The following is a 25,872-nucleotide window of genomic DNA, read 5'->3' as shown; positions in this document are numbered from 1 at the left end:
GTGCGGTGCATTTCTTGGTGCATATGAGCTTTTTCATATTTTGGATTATTTTCTTAAAATATATTAGAAGATATGGTATTATCTAGGTCAGAGGGTTTCAGTATTTTTCATACTTTTGCCAACATACTTCCCAGAAGTTGCACTGTTTGATACTGTCTTCTCAGCATTGTGTCAGAGTATGGGTTTTACATCATCTCTGCCAACATTAGGTATTACTGACGTCTTTCAGAAAAGAAAAGCATTATAATTTGCACTTTTGATCATTAGCAAGGTTGAACATTTTCACACGTGTGCTATACTCCCTTTCACATGCCTATGTTCTTGAGTTTACTTTGTGGTTCTGGTTAACATTTAAATGTTTATTTGATTAGTAAAATGTGACCAATAACATCTGTGAAAGCATTACGAAACTACCTCTGAAAGTAACAAAGCTGGCAGAGACTGATATTTTATTTTTGATGTGCCTTTTTGGCTTTATACAGGTTGCTCATTCAGGACACCCTGAAAAGGATACTTTAATCCTTTTACTCCTTTTTCCAGCCTTTTTCCTTGATTTTTGTTTTCCTAATCATTAAGCTTGAAGATACAGTTCATTTCCTGAGTTTTTAAAAAAGAGGCAAAGATTGAGAGAACTTATGATTGAATTTATAAAATCACAAAGGATATTTGTTAGTCTGAACATGAACTTGTTTCACTGATATATGTCAAGATTTCGGGGGTGGGGTGGGGGTGGCTCAAAGCATGAGCCAGTTAAACTTGAGCTGAAAAGGGGCAGCAGAGGGTGAGGTGTTGGAACCGCGGCAGAGAGCCCGAACTGCACAGTTCAAGAGTCATAAGACAGAACTGGGAGGGCAGGTGCCCAAGACGTTTGCGAGATGCCTCGTAGAGCCTGAGGCTGAGGCGGGCAGAGCCCGTTCTCAGGCCCTGCACCGTGACACATCCAAGCTGGTCAGAGTTTTGCGTCAGATTCAGCAGAGATTTTTTTGTTTCCTCTTTGGACATTTGGAATGACAGCTTATCAAACTATTAATCACCATTGAGCCTGTGTTCTTTGTCTTGTTTGTAAAATCACTGTAGAAAGAAAAAGATGACAAGTGGAAAAGAGGGAACGAGCCAGCTCCAGAGAAAAAAGTGGAGCCTGTCGTTTTTGAGAAAGTGAAAATGGTGAGTGGGAAGGTGTCCGTACTGTGTGGGCGGCCTCAGGCACGCTCACATGTGCGGAGGCTGCTGTGGGGCTGGCGGCACGCTGACCCGGGGGCTGCGGGGTTCCACACGGGGGTTAGATCGCCTGCTGCCGCTTCCACTGATTGCTGATTGTGGCCTAATCTGCTCTGGAACACTTCTCTGCGGCCAGTTGGCAGACTGGGAACCACATCTGTTCCATTTAAGCAAGAGGGCATGTTCCATGCCAGAATATCAAGGCTGTGCGACACCTTCTGAGTGAATGTTACCCGACTTTAGTCCTTCTCTTGCTAGACCTTCTGAACCTCATTTCCCGTTGCAGTGAAGAGCAGTCCAGAAGCCAGGCCATACTGATCCGTTCTAAACAATCACTTCTCGCATTCTTGCTCTGTCACGTTGAAGCGGACACCGTCCTCTTTCCACAGGACATACGGTGGCTGTAATGGTAGACACTCCCGTATCAGAGCCTGGAATCTTAGGAGAGAGGACTTTTTCCTGTTTGCTTAAAAAGAACGTTACGTCATCGTTCTGAATCACACTGTTAAGGAACACAGTCACTAGTGATTCCGGCGGTGAATTCGGTAATCTTCAGACTGATCGCCCTTTTAGTATTAAAGGTTTTCTAGTCACTGGGAGATTTGTTGGCTCTTGGCTTTTGTGCCATCAGACACCTACTTTATTCTTGTTTTTCCTGGGACCCAAAACTGCTACTTCCGTCGGACCCCTGATCTGTGCCTGTCTCGGTTTCAGACAGATCTGTCTCTTCAGAAGGCCAGGCAAGCACAGATGGTATCTGTGTTTTTCACTTCAGGTTTGAGTTATGCCCTTGCGCCCCCTGATTCTTTCACCTGCCACTTCCTGAGTTTTGTTTTGTTGATAAGTCTCTTTGAATAGCAGCAACCACACCACAGCAATACCTGTGGCTTTACAGTGGAGAGGGGAAAAAGGGTTCAAAACACCTGCTCATTTTTTTCTATAACATATTTCCACCTCAGCCACAGAAAAAAGAAGACCCACAGCTACCTCGGAAAGGCTCCCCGAAATCCGCAGCGCCCGTCCTGGATTTGCTGGGCCTTGGTAAGGGTTCGACTTTTCCACTCCCATAATCTTACACATTTTGATGAATTCTCTCTGGTCCTGGGAGGAGAGGTGAGGTAGAGGTGGGGGTCTCCGGTTTGTGTCCTTGTCCCTAAGAGTGTTCTCTCGTGTTCCTCCTGTTGTTTTACGTCTGAGCAGTTTGCTGAGACAGTGTTTCCTAAGATGTTTTCAGAGTGGCAGTGCAGGGCAGTGGTTAAGGGTACGGCCTCTGGAGCCAGAGTCCCAGCCCGGCCACTTACTGTTACATGACGATGCTGAGTCTCCGCTGCAAGGGTGTCGTTGGGAGGGTGAAATGAGATGATGCCTCTGAATCTCTTAGTCCCAGGCCTGGCACGTATTACGTGCTCAGTGAACGTTAGCACTTTTCACTGCGCCCACAGCTGTGAGCCTTGCCCCCATCCTCTCTGTTTTCAGGTGCGCCCCCTTACCTGGTGCTCACTTTTCTCCACACATTAGAAACCATGACCCTTTGGAAGTGTAGCTCACTCTTTACCTTTCACCGTGCTGATGGTTGTCTTTATTTCAGTCCGTTTCAGCGAATTTAGGTTATTGGCTACTTAGGCTTCTAATTTCTGTATCTTTAATTTCTCTCTGAAACTCAGCCCTACACGGCTTTGTCCCTCAGCCAGGAAGGAGCCAGCCGGCCCTCTTGCTGCGGTGCTGTTGCAGCCTTCAGGCCTGGGTTTCTGCTGCCCTGGGCCCGGTTCTCCACGCTTCTCCAGAGTGCGCTTGAGAACAGGGGGTGAGGCCTCTCTTGGGATGCCCCATCCAAGCTAGATGATTCCAGAAGCCTAGATTTCCAGGTCCATGATGGAGCATGTGGGCCTTCTCAGTGGTCTTTGTGTCTACAGTAGAAGGAAGGCAGGGGCCTCATGAGCAGGGCTACATTGTAACTTCAGTCTTCCTTCCCAGATGCTCCTGTGGCCTGCTCCATTGTGAGTAGTAAGACCAGCAATACCCTAGAGAAGGACTTAGATCTTCTGGCTTCTGTTCCATCCCCCTCTTCTTCGGGTTCCAGACAGGTGAGTCTTGTGGGCTCCTCGGGATTTAAAGGGGATTCTGAAAAGGGTGATGTTGATAACTTAATCATGGATCCAAGTCATGCTTCCTTGGTGGAACGGAACTTTGGTTTTCTTGGTTCTTGATTCTTTCCTTAATACTGTGTTGCCTCTGTTACTAAGTTTACTATTCACGCCATTCTCTCCTGCCCCCAAAGAGTGGGCCCTTTGAACGGGCTTCTGTCTGAGGGGTGTCAGATTGTAAAAACTGATATCTCAGGTCAACTCCTCAGCCTGAGTTATTGCCAGAGAATTTGTAGGTGTGAAAGACTTGAAACATTTGATGGCTACTATTTGGGGAATATTTTCAATGAACCATATACAGTGTTAGGTATTTTTGTATATTATTTTGTGTATTTCATTTATAATTTGAAATCTTCACCACAACCCTGCAAAATGGATATTTTTAAAAAGATTTTATTAATTTTATTTGTAGAGAGAGAGAAATGGAAGGAGAAAGAGAGGGTAAGAAACATCAACTTGCACACCCCCTACTGGGGATCTGGCCCATGATCCAGGGATGTGCCCCGACTGGGAATCGAACCAGCGACCCTTTGCTTCATAGGCCCGCACTCAGTCCACTGAGCCACCCCAGCCAGGGCCAAAATGGATATTTTGTAGATGAGGAAACATTAGTTCAGAAAATTTATTGACTAATCTCTTGATATACAACAAGTAAATGGCTACTCTGGTATCTAAATTAAGTTATTTCTGGCTGCATCATTTGTAGATTGCTTTTATTTTTACAATTTATTTTATTTTATTTTTTTAGCAAATCACATTGTTTTGCTAAAGAACAAAGTATTTTTCCAGAGCTTAACTATCAGGTGTTTTCAGATATTTGTATGGTAAAAATGTCAGGAGGCTATTAACTTCAGCTGTGAATTCTTATCGCAAGAGTTCGAAGCAGCAGAGAGATGAGGGAGGTCCTTACGGAGACCCCCCGGGGACCACTGAATCCTCCCCCCGCGCTCTGTGCCCCAAGGTTGTAGGTTCCATGCCAACTGCAGGGAGCGCCGGCTCTGTCCCTGAGAACCTGAACCTGTTTCCAGAGCCAGGGAGCAAATCCGAAGAAGCGAGCAAGAAGCAGCTCTCTAAAGACTCCATCCTCTCACTGTACGGGTCCCAGACGCCGCAGATGCCTGCCCAAGGTAGATTCCGTGGGTGTGTGACAACCTGCCAGACAGAGACTCGAGGACTAAGTGCAGGAGTTACCCGTTGTGGTGGGGCAGCTGCTGTGGGATCGGACTCCAAACAAGCCCGTGCATGAACGACATTTCTTATGAAGCCACAAAGTATCCGCAGATTCTTCTGTGGGGTCCAGTGTCACACCTTTGTGACCTCCGATTCTAGGTCTGGATCTAGACCTTAAAGGGGATGTGGCGAGGCCAGAAACCCACTGGTGGTAAGCCGTCGCCAGCCTTGCAGGGGTTCTGTCGAACTCACTGTTTTGCTGTGTAAAAGAGCATCCTGAGTTGAGTGGTCCTGAGAAATTCTAGAGGGAAAGGGGTAGCCAGTGACACTTTGGACTGACTTTGTGTGGTTTCTTAACGGATTTGTATATGTTTTCTTGACAGCAATGTTCATGGCTCCTGCTCAGATGGCATATCCCACAGCCTACCCCAGCTTCCCTGGGGTTGCACCCCCCAACAGCATAATGGGGAGCATGATGCCCCCACCAGTAGGCATGGTGGCTCAGCCAGGAGCCTCCGGGATGGTTGCCCCCATGGCCATGCCTGCAGGCTACATGGGCGGAATGCAGGCACCAGTGATGGGTGTGCCGAACGGAATGATGCCCGCCCAGCAGGCTGGCTACATGGCAGGCATGGCAGCCATGCCCCAGACTGTGTACGGGGTTCAGCCAGCCCAGCAGCTGCAGTGGAACCTTACTCAGGTAAGCCACCCTGTTCCACTTGGGACAAGTGTTCTCAGACTTCCTCAAGGCCATCTCACTGTGTGTCTCTCCCTCACAGTGTGTGTCCTTCCAACAGATGAGGTAACACAAGAGACATTCTTATGCTTAGGTTTGCTATTTTTCCTTCCAAAGTCAGGCTTTCTGCAGAGTTCTGGGTTCATGTAGAATAAGGGTAACTGCCTAAATCCAAATCTGTGCATTCATCAAAACAAAAACAAAAGGAAAAATATACAGATAAACAAGGAGAACAAATAAAACCCCCCAGAACCGTGGCTGCCACGTCTCGTAGACAGAGTACTGCAGACTTCAGATTACATGGCGTCTGGCGTATAAACACCTAAAGCCAGCAGAGCCGGCGTCATGGAGAAGGTTGTGAAAAGAAGGGAGGGACCCTGGCCGGGTAGCTCAGCTGGTTGGAGAATCATCCCAAAGTTGTGGGTTCAATCCTGGGTCAGGGAACATTCAAGAATTAACCAATGAATACATAAGTAAGTGGGATGACAAACTGATCTCTCTCTCTCTCCCCTTTTACTTTTTCTCTCTAAAACCAATAAATAAATTTAAAAAAGAGCTCTGGCTGGTGTAGCTCAGTGGATTGAGTGCTGGCCTGTGAACCAAAGGGTCGCCAGTTTGATTCCCAGTCAGGACACGTGCCTTGGTTGCGGGCCAGGTCCTCAGTTGGGGGCGCGTGAGAGGCAACCACACAATGATATTTCTCTCCCTCTCTCTCTCCCATTCTCTAAAAGTAAATAAATAAAATCTAAAAAAGAAAAAGAAAAGAGGAGAGGGAACAGGAGGCCAGAGGTGAAAGAAGACAGACAAAATCACCCCCTAGAAAGAGAAAGACCAACCCTGATTGGAGACGTGTTGAAAGGAGGTCTGAGACCCGGTAAATAAGGACTCCGGTTATTTGGAGAATCAAAAATAAGAGACTGAAATATGTAGGATTATAGATGGCAGCCCCAGAAAGCACTGCTTCTCCAGGGATGGGACGACTGAGAAGGACATGCCTTCTGGAGGCCTGGTGGTGCGGGAGGTGGAAAAGAGGGTCACGTGCTCAGAAGCACCGTCCTCGCCTCTGCAAAATGCTCAGTTCACTGTGCCAACAGAAGAGGGTGCTCTTGAACCGAGAAAGGCACCAATAGACTGTAACCCTGCAGGAAAAAAACCCACGCGTCCATAGTAATACATATCTTTAACTGGGTGTGGGGTAGAGGGAGGGAAAGCCTGTATTGAAGAATGACCACTAATAATTGTAGAAAAATAGGGTATTCACATATTCTCAAAGAAATATGCTTCAGATTATGTATTCATTATAGTGGAAAAACACAATGATAGCTACTACCTAGGCCAAATGACCCAGTGTAAAATCACCAGCAATGGGACAAATCAATATCACGTGCTTTCTGGCATCTTGTACAAAGACTTAAGAAGCACACAATGTCACCGACATAGAATTCTTGCCAAAAACGGATCCGATCATGAGAAAACGTGACATAAAATCCAAACTGAGGGATTTTCTGTTAAGTAAGTGGCTGGATTCTTAAAACAATATCAGGAAGAAAGAAAAGTGGGGTAGGGGAAGCGTTCTAGATGAAAAGAGACAGGAAAATGAAATGTGAGTTAGAATGCTGTATTAATCGTACATTTCTGGAGCATGTTAATTGTATTGTGGTTCCAGGAAAGTGTTGTTTCTTATGAAATGCATCCTGACTTCAAGGGTGAAGTGTCCCATGTCCACAATTTTCAGTGCCCATCAACATTTTTTAAAGTTCATGCAGATTGGTCGGGGAATATGGTAAAAGGCTGATAATTGGTGAATTTAAGAAAGGGACGTCTTAATGGGTTTCATTGTGCTATTTCTTTCAAGTTTTCTGTAAGCTTGAAATTAAAAGTTGGTGGAAGAAAAATAGACCTCCTAAAAAAAAGCTTCTGCAGAAAATGTACTAGGCATAGGAAATTTAAGGCATTTTGCTTTGATAAATTGTTTCTTCCGTTCACTGCCAGCCAGAGGCTGGTCTTTCACAGCAAACCACAGAGGCCCCGAGCCCGTGCAGGCCCTGTTCCAGGGGCTCCAGTCTCCCAGTTTCCCTTCTCATGCACTCGAGACATGTTGGCCTTTTTTTGTCTGCCTTTGTTCATCCTGAACAGTCCATTTTCTTTTTCTCTTGAGTGTGCACAAGCACTTTCGTTGACAGTAATAACTCTCTGCTGGAGAGAAGACAGGAGCGCTGGTGTGGGGGCTTCTCCCTACTCTCAGGGTTGGCTTCGGCAAAGTTACAGTAGGCTCCTTCTGTTTAGGATGAGGGCCTTGGAGAGGAGAAAGAGCCACTTCCCATGCCACTTTTCTGTGGACTGGCTGCAGGACTCCGGCGCTCCCTCCCTGAGTGTTAGTCTCCATCCATGTGTCTCTTCTGAGGAGACCATTTACAAGCTCTGGAATCTTTGAAATGATCTGTTGCCATTCAGGGCAGTTACTCGCCACAACAGAGTTCCCTTTGTCTCCTCCTCCCCATCCGCAGACGGAAGGACTCCTACCCTGCCTTTTGCACTAATTGGCTGCATGCCCACATCCCAGCAGATGTCTGAAAGTCTCCTCTCTCCCTTTCAGATGACCCAGCAGATGGCAGGGATGAACTTCTGTGGAGCCAATGGCATGCTGAGCTATGGACAGTCGATGAGCGGTGGAAATGGACAGGCAGCAAATCAGACTCTCAGCCCTCAGATGTGGAAATAAAAACAGAACACCTGGGGGCTGCCCCTCTGCTCCGCCCTCTCTGCCCCTTGCTCCTGCTTCCCCAACTCTTTTAGCCCATCCCCTTCTACCTCTCTCAGTTTGGTTTAGAAATTGCTCAGTCTGTCGTTTGGGATTTGGCATTCTGCCCAGCCCAGCCACTTCCCAAACACACAGACCTCTCTGTTGCTTTCCGTTGTACGTGTCCCCGAGCTATCCTGACCTCCTCCCCAGCAACCCCAGTGCTCCCCCGCACCAGCACCTTAGGAATTGTTGGCAGAAGGCACTTAATACTGTGGAAGAAATGTGCACACTTTTGAGTACCTTTCCCACAAGGCAGCCCTCCTTTCAGACTGTCAGAGGGGCCTGTAGGTATTGTTTTAGGCAAAGAGGGGAGGGTTTAGAGCTACTTCCATGTGTGTTAATAAACTATTTCTACATGTTTAAATTATTGGTTAAAGCGGGAAGCATCATGCTCCCATGATTTATGGGAATTAAGAATGTACTGAAATCCAATTTAATACTTCTTGGGCCTTAGATCAGGTTGGGCCTAGCTCTGGGGAGAGACGAACCCCCGTCTGTGAGGATGAGCAAAAGTGTTACCCTCCTAAACTTGGAACTGCTTTCTGGATCTGAGGTGTCGGGACTCGCTGCTTCAGTCAGCCTTTATTAGCACCAAAGACTCCGGGAAGGCCCCACAAAAACACACAGCCCTGTCCCTGCCTCCATCTTGCCTGTGGTAGGATCCGGCTCCGCGGCTGGAGATCCAGCCCCACCAGAGGGAACGCAGAGCTTAACATGTGCACTGCGTGTGCGTGCGTGCGTGTGTGTGTGTGTGTGTTCCGCCTCCCACTCTCTCCCCATCTGCTCTGGGTATTTTTGTTTTTGTTTTTTCAGGTTTAGGTTTACAACAGAGAGGAAACAATTTATCAACAGCCTGAGACTGTTGCCAGTTTTTCTTACAGTTTAAAAAAAAAATGTAATCTCACTGATGGCTCTCTTCCTCCTTTCCCCTCCCCCAACCTGCCAATCCCTCTTTCATACCTGTGAGTCCCTGGCTGCCCCGTTTCCCCACCTGCTCCAGGTGTATGAGGCAGAGAGCCTGGACAGCTTTCCTCTCAGTCACTCTTCACCCCACTTGAAAATTAAAACAAGAAAACTTTGCTTCAAAGATTTCATTCATGGGAACCACAATTCCTGGTTGCCTTCCTCCTGTGTATGTGTAAATTCCTTAATAAATATTGCAGGGAAGGACTGCTTGCTGTCACTGTGTGTCACTCTTGGAGGAGGGTGAGTTCACCCACATTTTCTGCTTTTGGGGGCAGTTCCCTGTAGTTAAAAAAATTCTGTATGGGCAAACCCAAGGGCCAGGCCCAGGCCCAGGCCCAGACAGCTGGAAAGGGGACCTTTATCCAGTGGTGCCTAGAGACTGAGCTTGGAGACCGTGGAAAACTGCACCCGCTGGTGTCACAGAACATCAGAACTGGAAGCACCACCCCCTGCTCTCACCCACCATCTTCCCTCCTTCCTTGGTGGCCCTCCCTCCCTCCCTCCCTCCTCCCTTCTCCTCCCTCTCCCTCCCTCCCTCCCTCCCTCCCTTCCTTCCTTCCTTCCTTCCTTCCTTCCTTCACTTCCAGATGTGAGAGGTGAGCACAGCGGCTAGGAAAGTGAACTCTGGATCAGGCTGCTAATATTCATATCCCTACCTAGTCTGTGACCTGGGCCGACTGCTAAATTCCATGTCCCAGTGTGAGACGGGGCTAAAGGGCAACACTGAGGGTCAAATGACGTGGTTCCTGTGGTGCTCACAGCGCAGCGTTGGGCACACAGCACTCAAATGTTAGTGGGGAATATGCTCCAGACCTATGTTAGGCATGAATTCATTCAACTGTTAGTGTTTACCACATGCCACACACTGTTGTCTTAGGCTCTGGAATAAAGCAATGAGTCAGAACTCCCCAGTCTCTCATGCTTGCAGTAAAAGAGGTGGACAATGAACAAGTAAATAAATTATTTTATTTCAAACAGTAATAATACGAGGTAAGGCAGGTTAAGGGGGGGAAGTGGGCATGCAACCATTATATGGAGACATCAGGAGGAGGTGACATTTGAACTAAGGCCTGAGTAAGCAGCCAGTTGTGTCGGGATCTGGGAAGAGCAGAACAAGGGTAAATGTCTGCACTGGGAATTGCGTGGCTAGAGGTGCAGGTCTGGGAGCCACTAGGGTACTGATGGCATGTAAAGCCCTGAGACTGGATGCTGTCATCTGAGAGCCCAATGAGAAGAGGACCGAGCCTTGGGGCCCATAAGCTTTTAGAATTTGGAAAGAAAAGAAAAAGTGAATTTGACAGTCCCTACTCCTAAGAAGTTCACAGTCTCCTAAGGCAGCAGACTTGCAGGATAGGTGGTAATTAACCAGTGGGCGGGGTCGGGTGGGCAGAAGAGTGTTCCACACAGATGGCACCATGTGAAAAGACAGAGTCCTACACGGGCACAGAACATTTGGGGAAGCACAGCAGTCCGATGTTTCTAAGGAATGTGAGTCAGGGTGTGGTGAGAGGAAAGACTGAGGTGGGGTTGGGCCAGATCACACAGGGGGTTCCTGTAGCCCGGGAAGTTCAGCTTAAAGTGGTGCAGGCAGTGGAGGGACGTGGTCGGATGCGAGGTGTCGGCAGCTACTGAGAACAATGTATTTGAGGAAACAAGACCAGGTCTAGGGGACCAGAGGAAGGATACAAGCTGAGCGAAGGCCACGGTAGTCGGGACAGAGGAGAATGGAGTGGTGCGCGGGATGTTCAAAGGTGTCCACGTCAGCGCTGACATGGTTTGGGAAGACTGCGTGTTCTATTCTTCTTGTACGTCTGGAATACAATATCCCAATAGTGATGGCTCTGAAAAGTCTTGTGCTAAAGACTTTCTTAAGAATTACTATATATTTTAGATCAGTTTTAGGCTAGCCACAAAATGTACCCCTTGCCTCCCAACCCCAACCTCCTCCCCTCTGACCTTGCACCAGCGTGGTCGGTGCATTTGCCACATTCATGGACCTACGATGACTCATCATTATCACCACAAATCCCTAGTTTACATTAGGGTTCATTCTTGACATACATTTTATGGGTGTTGACAAATGTACGGCGACATCACAGTATCACACATAACAGTTTCACCATCTTAAAAATCTTGTGTGGTCTGCCTATGTCTCTCCCTCCCAATTGGTGACCTCAGGTGTTTTCTTTTTTTTTTTTTTTTACTGTCTCCATATTTGTGCTTTTTAAAAAATGTCATATAGTTGAAATCATACTGTATGTAGCCTTTTCAAATGGGCTATTTCCCTTAATAATACACATTTAAGTTCCCTCCAAATCTTTTCATGGCTTGATAGCTCATTTCTTTTTACAACTGTGTGGTATTCTGTTGTCTGGATGGGCCACAGTTTATTTACCTACTCACTTACTGGAGGACATTTTTGTTGCTTCCAAGTTCTGGCAATTATAAATAAAGTTACCATAAACATTTTTGTGCGTTTTTTTTGTGTGGACATAAATTTCCAGTTCATTTGGGTACATACCAAGCAGCGTGACTGCTGGATTATATGCTGAGTATGTTTCGTTTTGTAAGAAATGGCCAAACTGTCCGCCATAGTGCCTGCACCATTTTCCACTGCACAAGCAATGAATGAGAGTTCCCACTGCCGCACACCCTTGCGAGCACTTGGTGTTGTCAGTGTCCTGGATCTTGGCCATCCTGAGAGGTACGTAGTGGTGTTTCATTGTTGTTTTAGTGTCCAGTTCCCTAATGTGTAATGTTGAACATCTTGTTGTATGTTCACTTGTCATCTGTGCATCTTTTCTGGTGAGGGGTCTACTCAGGTCTCAAGTAGCTATCCAGTTGTCCTAATGTCCCTTACCGAATAATCCCACATTACCCCGCTAATTTGAAATGTCACTTTTTAAAAATATATTTTATTTATTTATTTTTAGAGAGAGGGGAAGAGAAGGAGAAAGAGTGAGAGAGAAACATCAATGTGTGGTTGCCTCTCATGTGCCCCCTACTGGGGACCAGGCCTGCAACCCAGGCATGTGCCCTGTCTAAGAATCGAACCAGTGACCCTTTGCTTCACAGGCCCATGCTCAGTCCACTGAGCTATACGACCCAGGGCTGAAATGTCACTTTTATGAAATATTAAATTTAAATTCTCAAATCTGTTTGTGGGTTTCCAATTTCATTTCACTAATTTATGCGTATATTTTGGCACATTTTATTTTTATTTTTGTGCCTCTGTAATACAAGATAATATCTTATTGGTAGGGCAATTCTGACTTCATCATTGTTGGAAATTTTTACTGGGCCATCCTGGAACACTGTAGACTCATCTAACTTAGTAAAAAGAAAAGCTGAGATTTTGATTGGGGAGTATTAAAGTGGAGGAAGGTAACATACTTAGAATGTTCTATTTCAATCCATGAATATAGTGTATGTCACTAGTCTCTATTTAAATCAGTAACTTATTCATAATGTCTTACATAATTCTCATTTATTTTTAGTTTTACTTTTTCAATATTATGAAAATATTTAAACATACAGAAAAGTTGAAAGAATTTTACATTGAACATCCATGTACCACCACCTAGAATACCATTTATATACCATTTATATATAAACATTTACACTATTTAATTCTGTATTTTGGGGTTGCAGATATTTTTGGCCTGCCGGGACTTACCACTTGCAAGTTGGGTAATGTAGGGCAAGTTACTTAACTTCTTCAAGTCCCAGTTTTCTTACCTGGGACTGCAGGTAATAATAGTACCTCAAGGGGTTGGTTGTTATGAGGACTAACTCAGTTAAAATATGGACTGCACTTAGAACAAAGCCTCATTCTGTACATACTGTATGCTAATGGATTGGTCTTGGGCTGCTGTAACAAAACATCATAGACTGGGTGGCTTAAACACCAGAAATTGATATTCTCATAGTTCTGAGAGCAGGAAGTCCCAGCTCAAGGACCAGCAGGTGGTTTGGGGGGAGACTCTTCCTGGCTCCGGTTGTATAAAGTGACTTCTTCCTGAATCCTCACCTGGATCTTTCACCTTCCGAGAGAGCGAGCCCTCTGGCACATGTGCTCAGAAGAACACTGATCCTAAAGCATTAGGGCCCCACCTTTACAATCTCATTTAATTACTTCCTTTCCCCAAATACAGCTACACTGGGGTTGGGGTTTCAACACACGAATTGGGGGAACAGAAGAAGAGAGACAAACATTTGACCCGTAAAGCACCTACATAGTTTTGTGCTGTTTTCTAAACTGTTAGTTTTGAAACCACTGCCGTGAAGTATGTATTTGGAATGGTACTGCTATTTTGTTAAGACAAAAATGCATCAATTACAGTGTGATCACTTTTGCAAAAAAAAAACAAACCCTCCATAAAAATGCATTTAAAAACGTGTGTGTGAGTGTGGGTACGTGTGTGCACCAGACGGCAGCAATGGTTATCTCTGCTTGGTGAGACTATAGATAATTATTTTGCCTTTGTGTATTTTCTGGAATTCCAGAAGTATAGGGAGAGCGATGAACATAAGAACTTATTGAACGCCAGAACAAAGACCTACCTGATCGTGGTATTCTCTTAATAAAACACTGGATTCCATTCCATTTTCAGTCTTTTCTGCGTACCTCTTATTAAGGAACAGTGGTATGGGTTTGGATTATTTTAATACCAACGTTGTTTGAACAACAACAAAAAAAGTGATACCGATGTTTCCCTTCTGTCCAGGGTGTCACACCTCCCCACGGAAACACACTGCCCCAACCCCCGTTCTTGGCGCAGAAGAGCTGGTCTACTCTGCAGTCTCTGGGTGAGAGCGGACAAGAACACAGGCACCGGCTCCTCCTGCTTCACCCCGGGTTGGGACGCGGGATGCCGCAGGCAGAGCGGGGCTGGACCACGGGGCGAGCGTCCCGTGGGGCGCCTGCGGGACTGGCGCTGCCCCGGAGGCCACCGGACCGGCGCGCACAAAGGCCAGGGGCGCACTGCGTGGGAGCGTCTTCGCGTGTACCGGGCACCATCCACGGAAGGGCAAGGGTTTTGGGTCCGGGCGTGTGAAGGGCTGAGGGGGGACTGTCAGAGTCTGGGGAGGGGACGAGCCGCACACGGTCACGCGGGGGCGCTGGGAGTCGGGATTGGACAAAGTCTGTCCGGCCCTGGAGGAAGGTTCGTCCTCTCTGTTTGGCGGGGAGGACACGGGGTTCCAGGGCGTCGGGATTTGCCACAGCTGGCAAGTGAAGGAACTGGCATTCCAACCCAGGCCCTTTTTGATTCCAAATCGGATTATTTAAAACACTACTGCTTCAGACAATCGGGTTTTACTCATTTTTTTAAAATGACACTTTGCGACACCAGCACAGCCCTTTGGCCCGTGTGGGCTGTGTGTTTCCAGGATTCCCTGTGGCTTTGTAGAAACTGTCCAGCGATCCGCGCAAGTTCTAGAACTCCGACCAAGTGACGGAGCCTTTGAGATCCTTTTTGTGACTCAGACGTTTTCTGTCCAGCATCACCAGGGGAGTCTAGAGGTGACTGCTTAGAATCATACCTGGAGCCTCCAGCTGCCTGCTGAGGGGACAGATGGAGCTCCAGATGGGAGGTGTTCCTGGGAAGCCTTGACGTTAAAAGGTCCACACTCTGGATTTTGGCACCTTATGTTCCCTGGGTTCCTAGGAGGGAGGACACACATACAACTGTGAAAACTTCTTTCAGCGTTTCCAGCCGTATCCACATCAAAAGTGGACAAGCCCAGTAGGGACTCTGCCTTGTGGGCTGAGGCAGGCGAATGCCCCAGAAGGGAGTGCGGAGGTCATCATGCTGCAGCAGCTCCTGACCACCCGCCCACCCGGGCCAGCGCCTGGACAAAGCTGCACCATCCAAGGAAGGCTGAGGAGGGGGTGTCCCTGTGGGACTTCGTGACTAAGATGTTTGAAGGAGAAGGTGTGAACAGACTGACAGGTGGGAGGGAGGCAAAGCAACATTAGTGTGGGGGAGAAGGTAGACACCTGAGCAGAAGCATCTTTTGGAGTGACTGCTGAGTAAGAGGTCTCTGGAGCTCTTGGTTAGGGCTCCTGGCCTGGGACTTTCCTGAGTACTGGTGGCCACTTCAGCCTAAAGCCAAGATTTCAGTGTCATGGTTGTATTCTTCCTCCTCCTCCTCCTCCTTTTCCTCCTCCGAAGGAGAAAGAGAGGAACAGAAACATCAATGTGTGGTTGCTTCTTGCACTCCTCCAACTGGTGACCTGGCCTGCAACCCAGGCATGTGTTCTGACTGGGAATTGAACCAGTTAATGCTTTGGTTTCCAGGCCCACGCTCAATCCAATGAGCTACACCAGCCAGTGTACGTTACTTCTTTTTATCTTTTTATCTTCTCCATAGGCCATTGGGGCAGGGTGGACTTGCTTGATTTTCCTTATTTCACAGCAAGAAATGTGAATAAAATGAGAGACCTGGCCAGGTAGTTGGTGGCTAGATCAGAAGTAGAAGATTTCAGGGAGAGTATGAAGTAAGCCTGGAGTCTCTTGTGCTAGAAGGCAAGGGAGAGCTGAAGGGCTAATGCACAGTTAGTTCTCAGGTGGATGGGAGAGCCAGGTTCAAGGGGCTTCCACTGGACAAATGTGAGACAGTTTAAGTATCCAAATCGATGGTAACACCTTGAATAAATGAAATCCACACGTTCGTGATGACATTTAAAACAGAGAAAGAAGGGGCAAAACTCACTCGCCATCATTGGTGGTGGTTAATACATGGATTGCTTACTTGGAAAATAGATTCGTATGGGAACAAAGGCTACACTGACCTTACTTTTTAGATCATTTCCAGTTGTTGAGAGAAAGCTCTTTTTAGTAAAAACCTGCCAATAATAAATGTAGATGGGATAATAGAATATTTTACTGTAAATGAAATCATTGAAAGGTTGATGGGGAACAGGATATTTATGTGGTGTCAAAGTATCAGCCCCACAAATTACTTGCTAAACGCCAAGGAAAGTACATACTTTTCCAAGGTCTGGTAATCAGATCTTAACCAAGTGTCCCAGTGATGAGGGGACCTGGCATTTTGTGCCCTCTGGAGGCTGGGATGGGAGAAATAGACAAAAAAAAATGTACTTGAAAAAATAACTAAATAAAATTTAAAAATATACCGGGAAGCATAATAAAAGAACAAACTACTGAAAAAATGTTTAACGTGACCCTAAATTAAGCTTAAAGGCTGAACTGCTGGATTAAAGAAAATACAGGGGACAGAGGAATAAGGATACAGTGAGATTGTTCTGGTCTCTGAAAAACTAACATCAAGGAAAAGGAGGGAACACTATTCTAGAGTAAGAGGCATTAGAAATAACAACCACTTTGAATGTGTGAACCTTGATGGGCTCCTAGCTTGGAAAAGATTCAGAATAAAAAAGAGTTTGTGGAACAGCTGAGGAAATCTGAATATGGACTGAATGTTAAATGGTACTATGACGTTATTGTTACTTTGTCAGGTGTGATAAATGATGCCGTGGTTATGCAGGAGAAGATTCTTACTTAAAGTATTTAAGGATGAAGTATCATCACATCCGTAACTTTAAAATGGTCCAGAAAAAAATATAGATAAAGCCAATAGGGCAAATGTTAACAATTGTTGGATGTAGGTGGCGGATAAATGGGTGTTCAACATTTATGATAAAAAGTTGGGAAAAATACAAGGACAATAATTCATATGCCGTCATTCCTAGCTCATATTTTTTATTTTAATTTCAGTTTTTAGAGGGCGAGAAACATCAATGTGAGAGAGAAACATCGATTGGTTGCATTCCATTCGCACCCCGGGGGGACCAAACTTGCGATCCAGGCGTGTGCCTCTATCAGGAATCACACCGGCGACCTTTGTTTTCGTGGGACAAGGCCCACCCAACCGAGCCCTGCCAGCTGGGGCCTAGTTCCTATTTTTTAATGCCTCACATGCAGTCAGTCTTTCTTGAATTCTAGCAGCCTGGAAGGGTGTGGTGACTTACACTGGAGTAGATGGGGGAAATGCACCAGCTGCAGTTCGTACCCAGGTGCTCACAGTAGTGCTCAATTGAAGGTCATTCTAAAAATAAATGCAATGGGCAGACTAAGGTAGATACCTGGGCAGAGATAAAAACGAAGTCTTTGGGGAGCACAGGGAGAAGACGCTTTTTTCTCATTCAGGGAGTCTGAGAAAACATCACTTGATACTTGAAGTAGGACTCGGGGGAAAGTACTGAGGTGGGAGCTGTCCAGGGGTCTCCGAAGAATGGTGAGTTGCATGATGTGGGCGCTGCGTCCAGTGGATGAAGGAGGGTGTTCAGAGGGAGATAATATTTGGAGAAACAGCTTTTGGGTTGGTCATGGAGGACCTTGTGGTCCTCGGGAGTGGACTGGCCTGCTAAATCTGTGCTTTCGGACCAGCATTGACACTGGGAAACGTAATCCCCAAAACAACGCCCTGCAGGTCCTCCTCATTGATGAGGCTCCAGTGTGCACTTGAGTCCTTCTGAATGTCCCTCTTTGTGACTGTATTGAGAGAGGAGCCTGTTCAGCAGGTCTGCAGGCAGCTTTTCTGTTTGGGGATTTCGGGGAGATGCAAACCTCATGACTCTTCTCCCCCCCCACCTCTGCTTCCTCAGGGTGCTGCTGAGACTCAGGGAGAACATTCGAAGGATGAAGAGATGCCTGGGGCCCAGACAGCAGAATCCCAGGTGGGTTGGGATTCCCTTTCACTTTCTTGAAATTGCTTTTCACATTTTAAGAGCCCTGGACTTTGATTTTCTTTAATTTGTCTTCCTGGCTTGGATGTTCTTAGCTTGTTTGGAACCAAGTTGCATCTGCTGATTTCACAGATAATTTCCCCACCAGCAAGAACCTTCCTCAGGGCCCTCTTGTTTCTAGCAAGCCTGTACCAATTAGCCAACACATTTAAAAATTGTGCCATTGTGCATGCATGTGCGTAAAAGCATATAATGTAATTTTTGCCCGTAAACCTCAGGGATGACATCTGTGGGAAAGAAAAGCATTTTAAGCAGCATTTAAAAATGAACAGAACCAGGTTCTGATATTCTTGGAGATGAATACAATTCATTAATGACCTTTAAGAGAGGCTTTTTGGTCACATCCAGGGGCAGAATTGCAGCTGAAAAGAGAAATGAGTAGAGAAACTGCTGGCAGGTGGTGATGGGCACAAACTAAGTGGGCTGAGCAGAAAAGGAAGGAAACTTCTAAGGGCAGTTCAGCTGCGTCCCTGTCTCACAAATGAGCTCATTGGAAAACCAATGGCACTGGCAGAGTGCGGTGCTGCCAAACCCTGGAAGCACAGAGAAGTATAAGAAAATGATAGAGTAATCAGAGAAAACCAGCTTAAAGGGAGACATTATTGGAGAGTAGAGGTAGTTTAAAGTGGGGTGCTCTTAGCTTCCAAAACCACACGGCACAGGATTAGGCCCCATACCCTTAATCATCCTCAATGTCAGGCTAGTAATCCTGACATGCATTCCAGAATGTACAATGACATAAAAGCCTTAGAATAGTCTCAATACTGAAGGAATTTGTTATCTCAGTTTTCTGGCTTCCGGGTTCTCTTTGCATTTGGGAATATTTTTGAAAAAGAACTATCAAATGGTTATTTAATTTGCGTAGATCATAAATAGCAGGCTCCTGTACTTTAAGAGTGTCTGCTTCCATCCAGTGTTCTTCGTTACTAGGTGGAATTCCTGCCCCCTCCAAAAACAGGCTATTCTCCAACAAGTTCTTGTCAACAGGATTACCCAGCGAAGGGTATTTTGCCCACGCTGATGTGTTCCCATTTTCTCGGTTCTTTCGGGCCAACAGTGGTCCCTGTTTTTCTCTTGTGGCCTCGGCGCCTCTTGACTCTCCCCTCTCTCAAATATTCCTGATCTTTGTCCTTAGTCTCAACTACAACACAATACTCTGTGACCTTCTTTAATATTTCATGAGTGTTTTGACTTCTGCCAAATTGTAACCTGCAAAAGACAACTTACCTGCTCTCAGTGTTGTTTTGTAACCCCCAGCAGAGACTCGGCCAAACGAGCAGGTGTCCTGGAGAACCTGAGTAGAATCTTAGCTTTAGACCAGGTCAGGACAACTTCCCGAACTCAGGCTGAAAAGGAACATATTCAATGTTCTAGGAATTGTTAACCTTCAAGGACATACCTGTGGACTTCACCCAGGAGGTGTGGGGGCAACTGGTCCCTGCTCACTGGCACCTGTACCAGGAGGTGTTGCTGGAGAACTATGGGAACCTGGTTCATTTTGTCTCCTCTCATTGCTTTTTCAGGGCTTCTTATCAATATCCTTTTTAATATAGATGTAGCATTTCCACCTTCATTAGGATAGGCTAAACTACTTAGCAAATGGACTCTAAAATTTGTCTCAAATAGAAAGGAGTTTCTTGTTTCTATACTGGTCTGGGGGAACTGTTTAGTTCAATGGACAGTTCTTTTCCACCTGGTGAATCTGGAGCCAAGATTTCTCCTACATGGTTGCTCCTCAATCCCCGAGAGCTTGCACATCATCTAAATTTACCCAGCAGTGGAAGAAGCTCATTTGAGAGTTTTTTTTTTAACAGACCAGCCTATAGTAATTCAGATCACTTTCACTGTCATTCACTTAACAGGGAGATCTTTGTCACGTCACTCAATCAAATTCAAGGAAGGCTGGGAAACACAGCGGAGTGGTGTGTCAGGAAGATGGGAAGGCAGGTTTCAGAGGACGGCCAACAGTCTCTGCCGCAGCCTCTGTGGAGCCTTCGTCTTCGACACAGCAGTTATGTTCCTTCGCAAACATCCACAAGTGCACCTGCTGGTCTCAGCCATCCCTTTGGTACTGATATTCTCCATATTTTCATCTTGGTCTTATACATCCACAGGAACTCTATTCCTACATCTTTGTATAGATGCAATGTTGTCACTTCAAACCCAGTATGTCCCAAAATAGAAGCCATCTTCACTCCCAAACAAGTTTCTCATCCTGACTCCTCCTGTCCTTTGTGTCATGATGTCAGCAATACTGCACTGTGCTTTATACTCTGTTTCCCTCTCAGTCCCCCTAGTTTGTCTTTTAATGGAGCCTCTTCGCTCCATCTCTCTTGAGGCAATGCTAAGCCAAGTATATCACATGCCAATTACTATGATTTCTAGTTGCATTTGATGTCTTCTTTTCTTTCTCTGCATTATTTTGAATACTACTGCCAGATTTGACCACTCGAAATATGACATTTGTCTTGTTTCTGCCTTAAAAAGAAAGTTAGGTGATTCACTATTTCCTGTAGTAAGTAATGTAAACATCTCCATTTGCTTTTTAAGTTCATGCCAAAATTTATTCAGCTATTACGGAGCACGTTGCACGTGCTATTATTAAAGTGAGGTTAGAAATCCTAGGGAATATGATTCTTCTGTGAACAAGAAATGTTGGTGTTTTAGGGTGGCAGGGTCCAGAAGGGATGGGTAGGAATAGAGAGTAAAAATCAGAGAAACTGCTGATCCAAAAATGGTGTCACATATAGATAGAATATATATTCTCTATCCTTTAAGATTTGTAGTTAATACTTTGACATAAATGAAGATCATTTCCCCCCTCTTAAATAGGCAAATATTAGGAAGATTGAGTTTGCAGGGAAAGGCACCCATGTTCGCTGAGAGCACACACACTCACGACCCGGTAATTCCTCTTTAGTACATTCTGTGAAACACTGTCAGGATTGTGCACAAGTGTGTGTATAACAAGAAGGTGGAGACACCCTAATTATTTTTCAGTACACGAAAGTCAAATTATGGTATGTCCATAAAGTGGAATGCAACACAGTTTAAAAAATGAAATAAGTCTAAGTGAACAGACATGGAAGGGGGCCCATAGATACAGGTGAGTTAAAAAACAGAACAAAGCAGTTATGGAGCTATATGTATACCGTGATCCCTTTTAGTGCAACTGTATATTTATGGCCATATATACATCAGTGCAAACATTCACATGCACATATCATTGGGGAATGTGGAACAGGTGCATTCCAAAATCCTAAAAGGCTAGAGGGAACAGGGACAGGATTGAGGGAGGCTATCCAATTTCAGTGGATACATTCCTATATATTTAATACTTTAAATTAATGGGTAAAAAGTATGAGACAAATACTTACAACTTTCAATGAAGAAAATTCTGTCATAGAAGTATGAGCTTGAGATGATATGGTATTAGAATTCCATCTTCTTTAATCTTATCTCTTGATATTTGCCCTGACAACAATGCCCTCTTCTTATTTCATCTTCTCTTGCAATTCACATGAATGAACTCTCCCAATTTCTTTTTTTTTAGATTTATTTATTTATTTTTAAAGAGGCAAAGAAAGGGAGAAAGAGAAAGAGAGAAACATCAATATGTGAGAGAAATATCAATCAGTTGCCTCTAATACGCGCCCCAACCAGGGACCAGGCCTGCAACCCATGCATGTCCCCTGGCCAGGAATTGAGTTGAAACGTTTCACTCTGCAGGATAATGCCCCACCTACTGAGCCACCATGGTCAGGGCTCTCCCAGTTTCTGAAAGTCACCCCACATATTTTTAACAGCTTCCTTTGGTCACTTCCTCACTTCCTCTCATATTAGCTTTCTAGGTGACAGGATCACAGGTGAAGACAGTTCAGGTTTCCTGTACCTGTTATATGTTATTGTCATTCCTTCCCATTATCACTATAGCCATTTTTTTTAATGCAGGGAATATGACCCATTTGTATTTTTGGATTTCTTTCAGACTTGGAGAGTAAAACAGAAACCAGAGAGCTAACCTTAAAGAATTGACATTTTGTGGGAAGAATTACACCGTGACCTGGTGAAGAAAATGTCTACAAGAGGAAGTGCCTTGTGTTCCACATTTAGAAGAGTTTCCAAATGTGATTAGTTAGGGAGCCACCAAGAAAACCAAGGAATAGGTGAGGGGCAAATCCCCTTGAGCCACAGAAAAATGCTCATTCAGGAGAAAGACCAAGAATCTAACAGATTTGAGAAAAGTATTGATGCGAGCTCCAAAGATATTCCAGGACCAGTAGGTTCTCCAAGAAAAAAGAGACCATAGTTATAACATACCTTGGAAGAGAATTAGATACAATTTAGATTTGATTAATCATTCAAGGAGTTATACAAGAATGAAAACCTTTGAGTGTAATAGTTGTGAAAAAATCTTCACACAGCTCATTCATCTTACAGAACACGTGAGAATTCATACTGGAGAAAAACCTTTCAGATGTAAAGAATGTGGAAAAGCCTTTAGCCAAAGTTCATCCCTTATTCCACATCAGAGAATCCCTATGGTGAGAAGCCCTATGAATGTAAGGAATGTGGGGAAATCTTCAGACATCTGTCATTTCTTACTGAACATGTAGAATCTATACTGGGGAGAAGCTGTAGGAATGTGGTGTGTGTGAGAAAGTATTCAGCCAGAGCACTGGGCTAGTCCAGCGTCTAAGAACTCATGTGAGAGAGAAATCTTTCACATGTAACGACTGTAGAAAAGCACTTTTTTTCAGATTGGACACCTCAGGCAACATGAGATTATTCATACTGGTTGAAACCCTATATTTGTAATGCGTGTAGTAAAACCTTCAGCCATAGCACATACCTGACTCAACACCAGAGAACTCATACTGGGGAAAGACCATATAAATGTAAGGAATGTGGGAAAGCCTTTAGCCAAAGAATACATCTTTCCATTCATCAGAGAGTACATGCTGGAGTGACACCTTACGAATGCAGTCATTGCGGGAAAGCCTTTAGGCATGATGCATCCTTTGCCAAACATAAGAGGATTCATACTGGAGAAAAACCTTATGATTGCAATGAATGTGGGAAAGTCTTCACCCGTAGTTCATCACTTATCAGACATTGTAAAACACATTTAAGGAAACTTCAGCAATGACAGGAAAGATGTTCAACATCAAGGAATCCTCATATTGGAACAAAAGCCTCTAAAATAGTGGTTTTCTGACTTTGGGATTTCAAAAACCAGTAATTTTTTATTGGTTTGATCCAATGTTACAGTTATTAGTTTTGTCACATTAAGTGGAAACACCTATTGTCAGCATTGTTTCTGAAAATAAAGAGCATTTTAATATTTAAAAATATAGGAAGGTTATAATCATAAAGAACAGACCTTTACATTGAATTAAGTCAGTTTTTTGAAAACCTTCCAAAGTTTTCTTTATTTTTCTTGTTGCACTATGAGTCAGTGAAAACTTCACAGCAGGTCAGTAATCTGTAGACTGACTTCTGAGAGTCACTGTTTTAAATACCCTTTAATGAGTCAGAATAAAATGTAATATATCCTTTTTACTATAGCTCCTTACATGGCTAGAAGAAGCAGAAATAAAAATATTGGTTGGCTCACTTCTACAGGAAGTAATGTTAAGGGAAAGTTTCTAGAATTGATAGATAACTTACTATGCATGTGATGCTTATATATTTTTAATGGCTTTTTATAGACATTTCACAAACTGTTCTTGTAATGGGCCAGATAGGAAATATATAATGTGCTGTGTGCCTTCAGAATCACTCTTTTAGTGCAAAAGCATCCAGAGACAACACATGACTCAGGTATCCCGATCGTGGCACTGCTACCTTAGGCCAGATACTTTGTTATGGGCAGCTTCCTGTGTGCTGTGTATATTTAGCAGTATCTCTGACTAAAAATGCCAGTATCATATGCCAATAGTCCCCCACCATAGTGACAACCAAAAAGGTCTCCAGACTTTGCTAGATGTCCCTGGGGTCAAGATTGCCCCTAGTTGAGAACTTGCACAACTGAATGTTCCAATAAATTTTTTTAAAAAGGTGTTGAGTTGCATTTAGCCCAAGGGCTATAGTTTGCCTCTTCTATATATAGAGTATGTAAATGGCTAATAATGGCAAGAAATTCATTTGGTGTCATATTACTATGTCTATCTGTGCCATAACTCCTATCTTCTTATCAGTTCTTTTTGGTATTTTGTTACAAGAATTTAAAAAAAGATCACATTTGGAATGATGTTGTGTAAGCCTAGGAATTATTTATCATGATATTTAAAAAGACTTCAATCTATAGTGATTTCTTTTTTCTTTTTTTTTTTTTTTACTTTTAGAGAAAGAGAGGGAGGGAGACAGAGAAACAGTCATTTGTTTTTCCACCTTTTTACAAATTCACTGGTTGACTCTTGTATGTGCCTTAACCAGGTATCAAACCCACGACCTTAGCGTATTGTGATGATGCTCTAACCAACTGAGCTAACTGGCCAGGGCTAATGACCCTTTTTCATTAATCCATTAGTACTTAGGGATGTATCTCTAAAACATAACTGCAATGCTGTTATTACACCTAAAATATTAGGCCATAATCCCTTAATACATATTGATGACTTTTTGAAGATAGATATATCGAAATTGGTGGCCACTTATATTCTTTTAAAGTTTTCCCTTTGATAAGTATAAAGTATTAGATTTGAAAATGTGCATTCTGTTCATTGGCAGGGATTTTGGGATAGCCCTCAGAGCAATACATCTAGAAACCCACCAAAGAGGACCAGGGAGAAGGTGATTTCAGGGGCCATAGTGAGGCAAGGAAGCATGAGAGAGGAAAAGGAAAAATGAACTCATAGTACTTCACTAAATTTAATAGATACTGTATCCTTCCGAACATAATTAGAGGTAGATCAAGTTCACGTGAGTTGTTCTTACGTAGCAGAACAACTCAGCTGCCTGAGCATTGTAAGTGTGAACTTAAAAAAGTAAAGGTATAAATCCAGAATATGTTTATAGATTTTTTTCTATTACCACATTTAATTTTTTTTAAACTGGCCTCTGATTCTTAAGCTCTTATATAGGTCACAGAAGAGAGGGGATACACACTGTTCCTTACATATGTTCTACCAAGTTTTTATGGCCTTAGATTTCCTAAGAATTGAATTTCTCTGATTGTTCCTTTTAGGGAAAAGCATGACTATCGCTTTTCTCTGTTGATAGTCCTGGCCTCAGTGACCTCATTTAGTCTTAGGGTGTAAGATACCACCTCTATTTAAATGCCAGACTCACGTCTCCAGCCCAGACCTACCTCATGACTCCAGCCTTGTGCCTGACATTGGGCCTTTGCACCAGCCATTCCTTCAGATATCCTTTACCCTTACCTTTTCATCTTTGCTCAGATGTCGCCTTTTCTCTGAACACTATCCAAACCATGCTACTTAAAGTTGCGTACTGTTCCTTACCCCCACACTGCAAATACTAGATACTTTACATAGTTATTATGCTTATTTTCTGTTTTTCCTGACTAGTATTTAAGCTCCAAGAGGGTATGTATCCGTTTTTTTTTTTCTTCCTATAAGTGCTCACAATAGTGCCTGGCACACAGGTGGAACTCAATATTTGATTGTTTTAATTTGAACTGAATGGAATTATGTATCCATGATGACAATAGAGAAACATGATCCCTATACCTAGATTTTATAAGTGAGATCTTTTTGTTTCCTTTTTAAGTTTTATTTATTTATTGCTTTGCAAATGGTTGAATTTTTAGGCCTCTAAGAACTATGAGTTACAACATACACTTTTAAGATAGAAGGGTATTTTTAAGTTAATTTGCTAAAAAATGCAGTTAAATGTGGCTGATTAATGACAAGAGCTTATCTTTGGTTTGTGAGTGTGAGTTTATAAGAAACTAGGGAAGGATAAAAGACCACCCAGCAGTCAGGGAGAATACAGAAGCAGACTGGAGATGTCAGCCAGTTTTTGGTAGTGAGAAAACAGAAGAGTGGTAATTGATTTAGCAGAGCCTGCAGAGAAGAATACAAACAAGGGGAGGTCC

The 25,872-nt window shown here is 44.2% G+C and overlaps 1 protein-coding gene and 1 pseudogene across 1 annotated transcript in view; both read left to right on the top strand.

Moving 5' to 3' along the window:
* SMAP2 (small ArfGAP2) overlaps window positions 1-9,244 on the top strand; it is a 45,103-nt gene extending 35,859 nt beyond the window's left edge. Inside the window, exons 5-10 of the mRNA XM_037149286.2 lie at window positions 1,078-1,164; window positions 2,178-2,259; window positions 3,193-3,302; window positions 4,324-4,489; window positions 4,916-5,232; window positions 7,865-9,244. Coding sequence (XP_037005181.1) covers window positions 1,078-1,164; window positions 2,178-2,259; window positions 3,193-3,302; window positions 4,324-4,489; window positions 4,916-5,232; window positions 7,865-7,990 — 888 coding nt within the window. The 3' untranslated portion in view covers window positions 7,991-9,244. The remainder of the gene's footprint in view (window positions 1-1,077; window positions 1,165-2,177; window positions 2,260-3,192; window positions 3,303-4,323; window positions 4,490-4,915; window positions 5,233-7,864) is intronic.
* Window positions 9,245-13,908: 4,664 nt separating this feature from the next.
* LOC119052506 (zinc finger protein 69 homolog B-like) lies at window positions 13,909-24,077 on the top strand (annotated as a pseudogene).
* Window positions 24,078-25,872: the final 1,795 nt, after the last annotated feature.

Source organism: Artibeus jamaicensis, unplaced genomic scaffold (assembly GCF_021234435.1).
Source record: "Artibeus jamaicensis isolate MK-2021 breed Jamaican fruit bat unplaced genomic scaffold, CSHL_Jam_final scaffold_847, whole genome shotgun sequence".
In the NCBI taxonomy this organism is placed as follows: Eukaryota; Metazoa; Chordata; class Mammalia; order Chiroptera; family Phyllostomidae; genus Artibeus; species Artibeus jamaicensis.
This window is presented reverse-complemented; position numbering and strand designations above follow the sequence as displayed.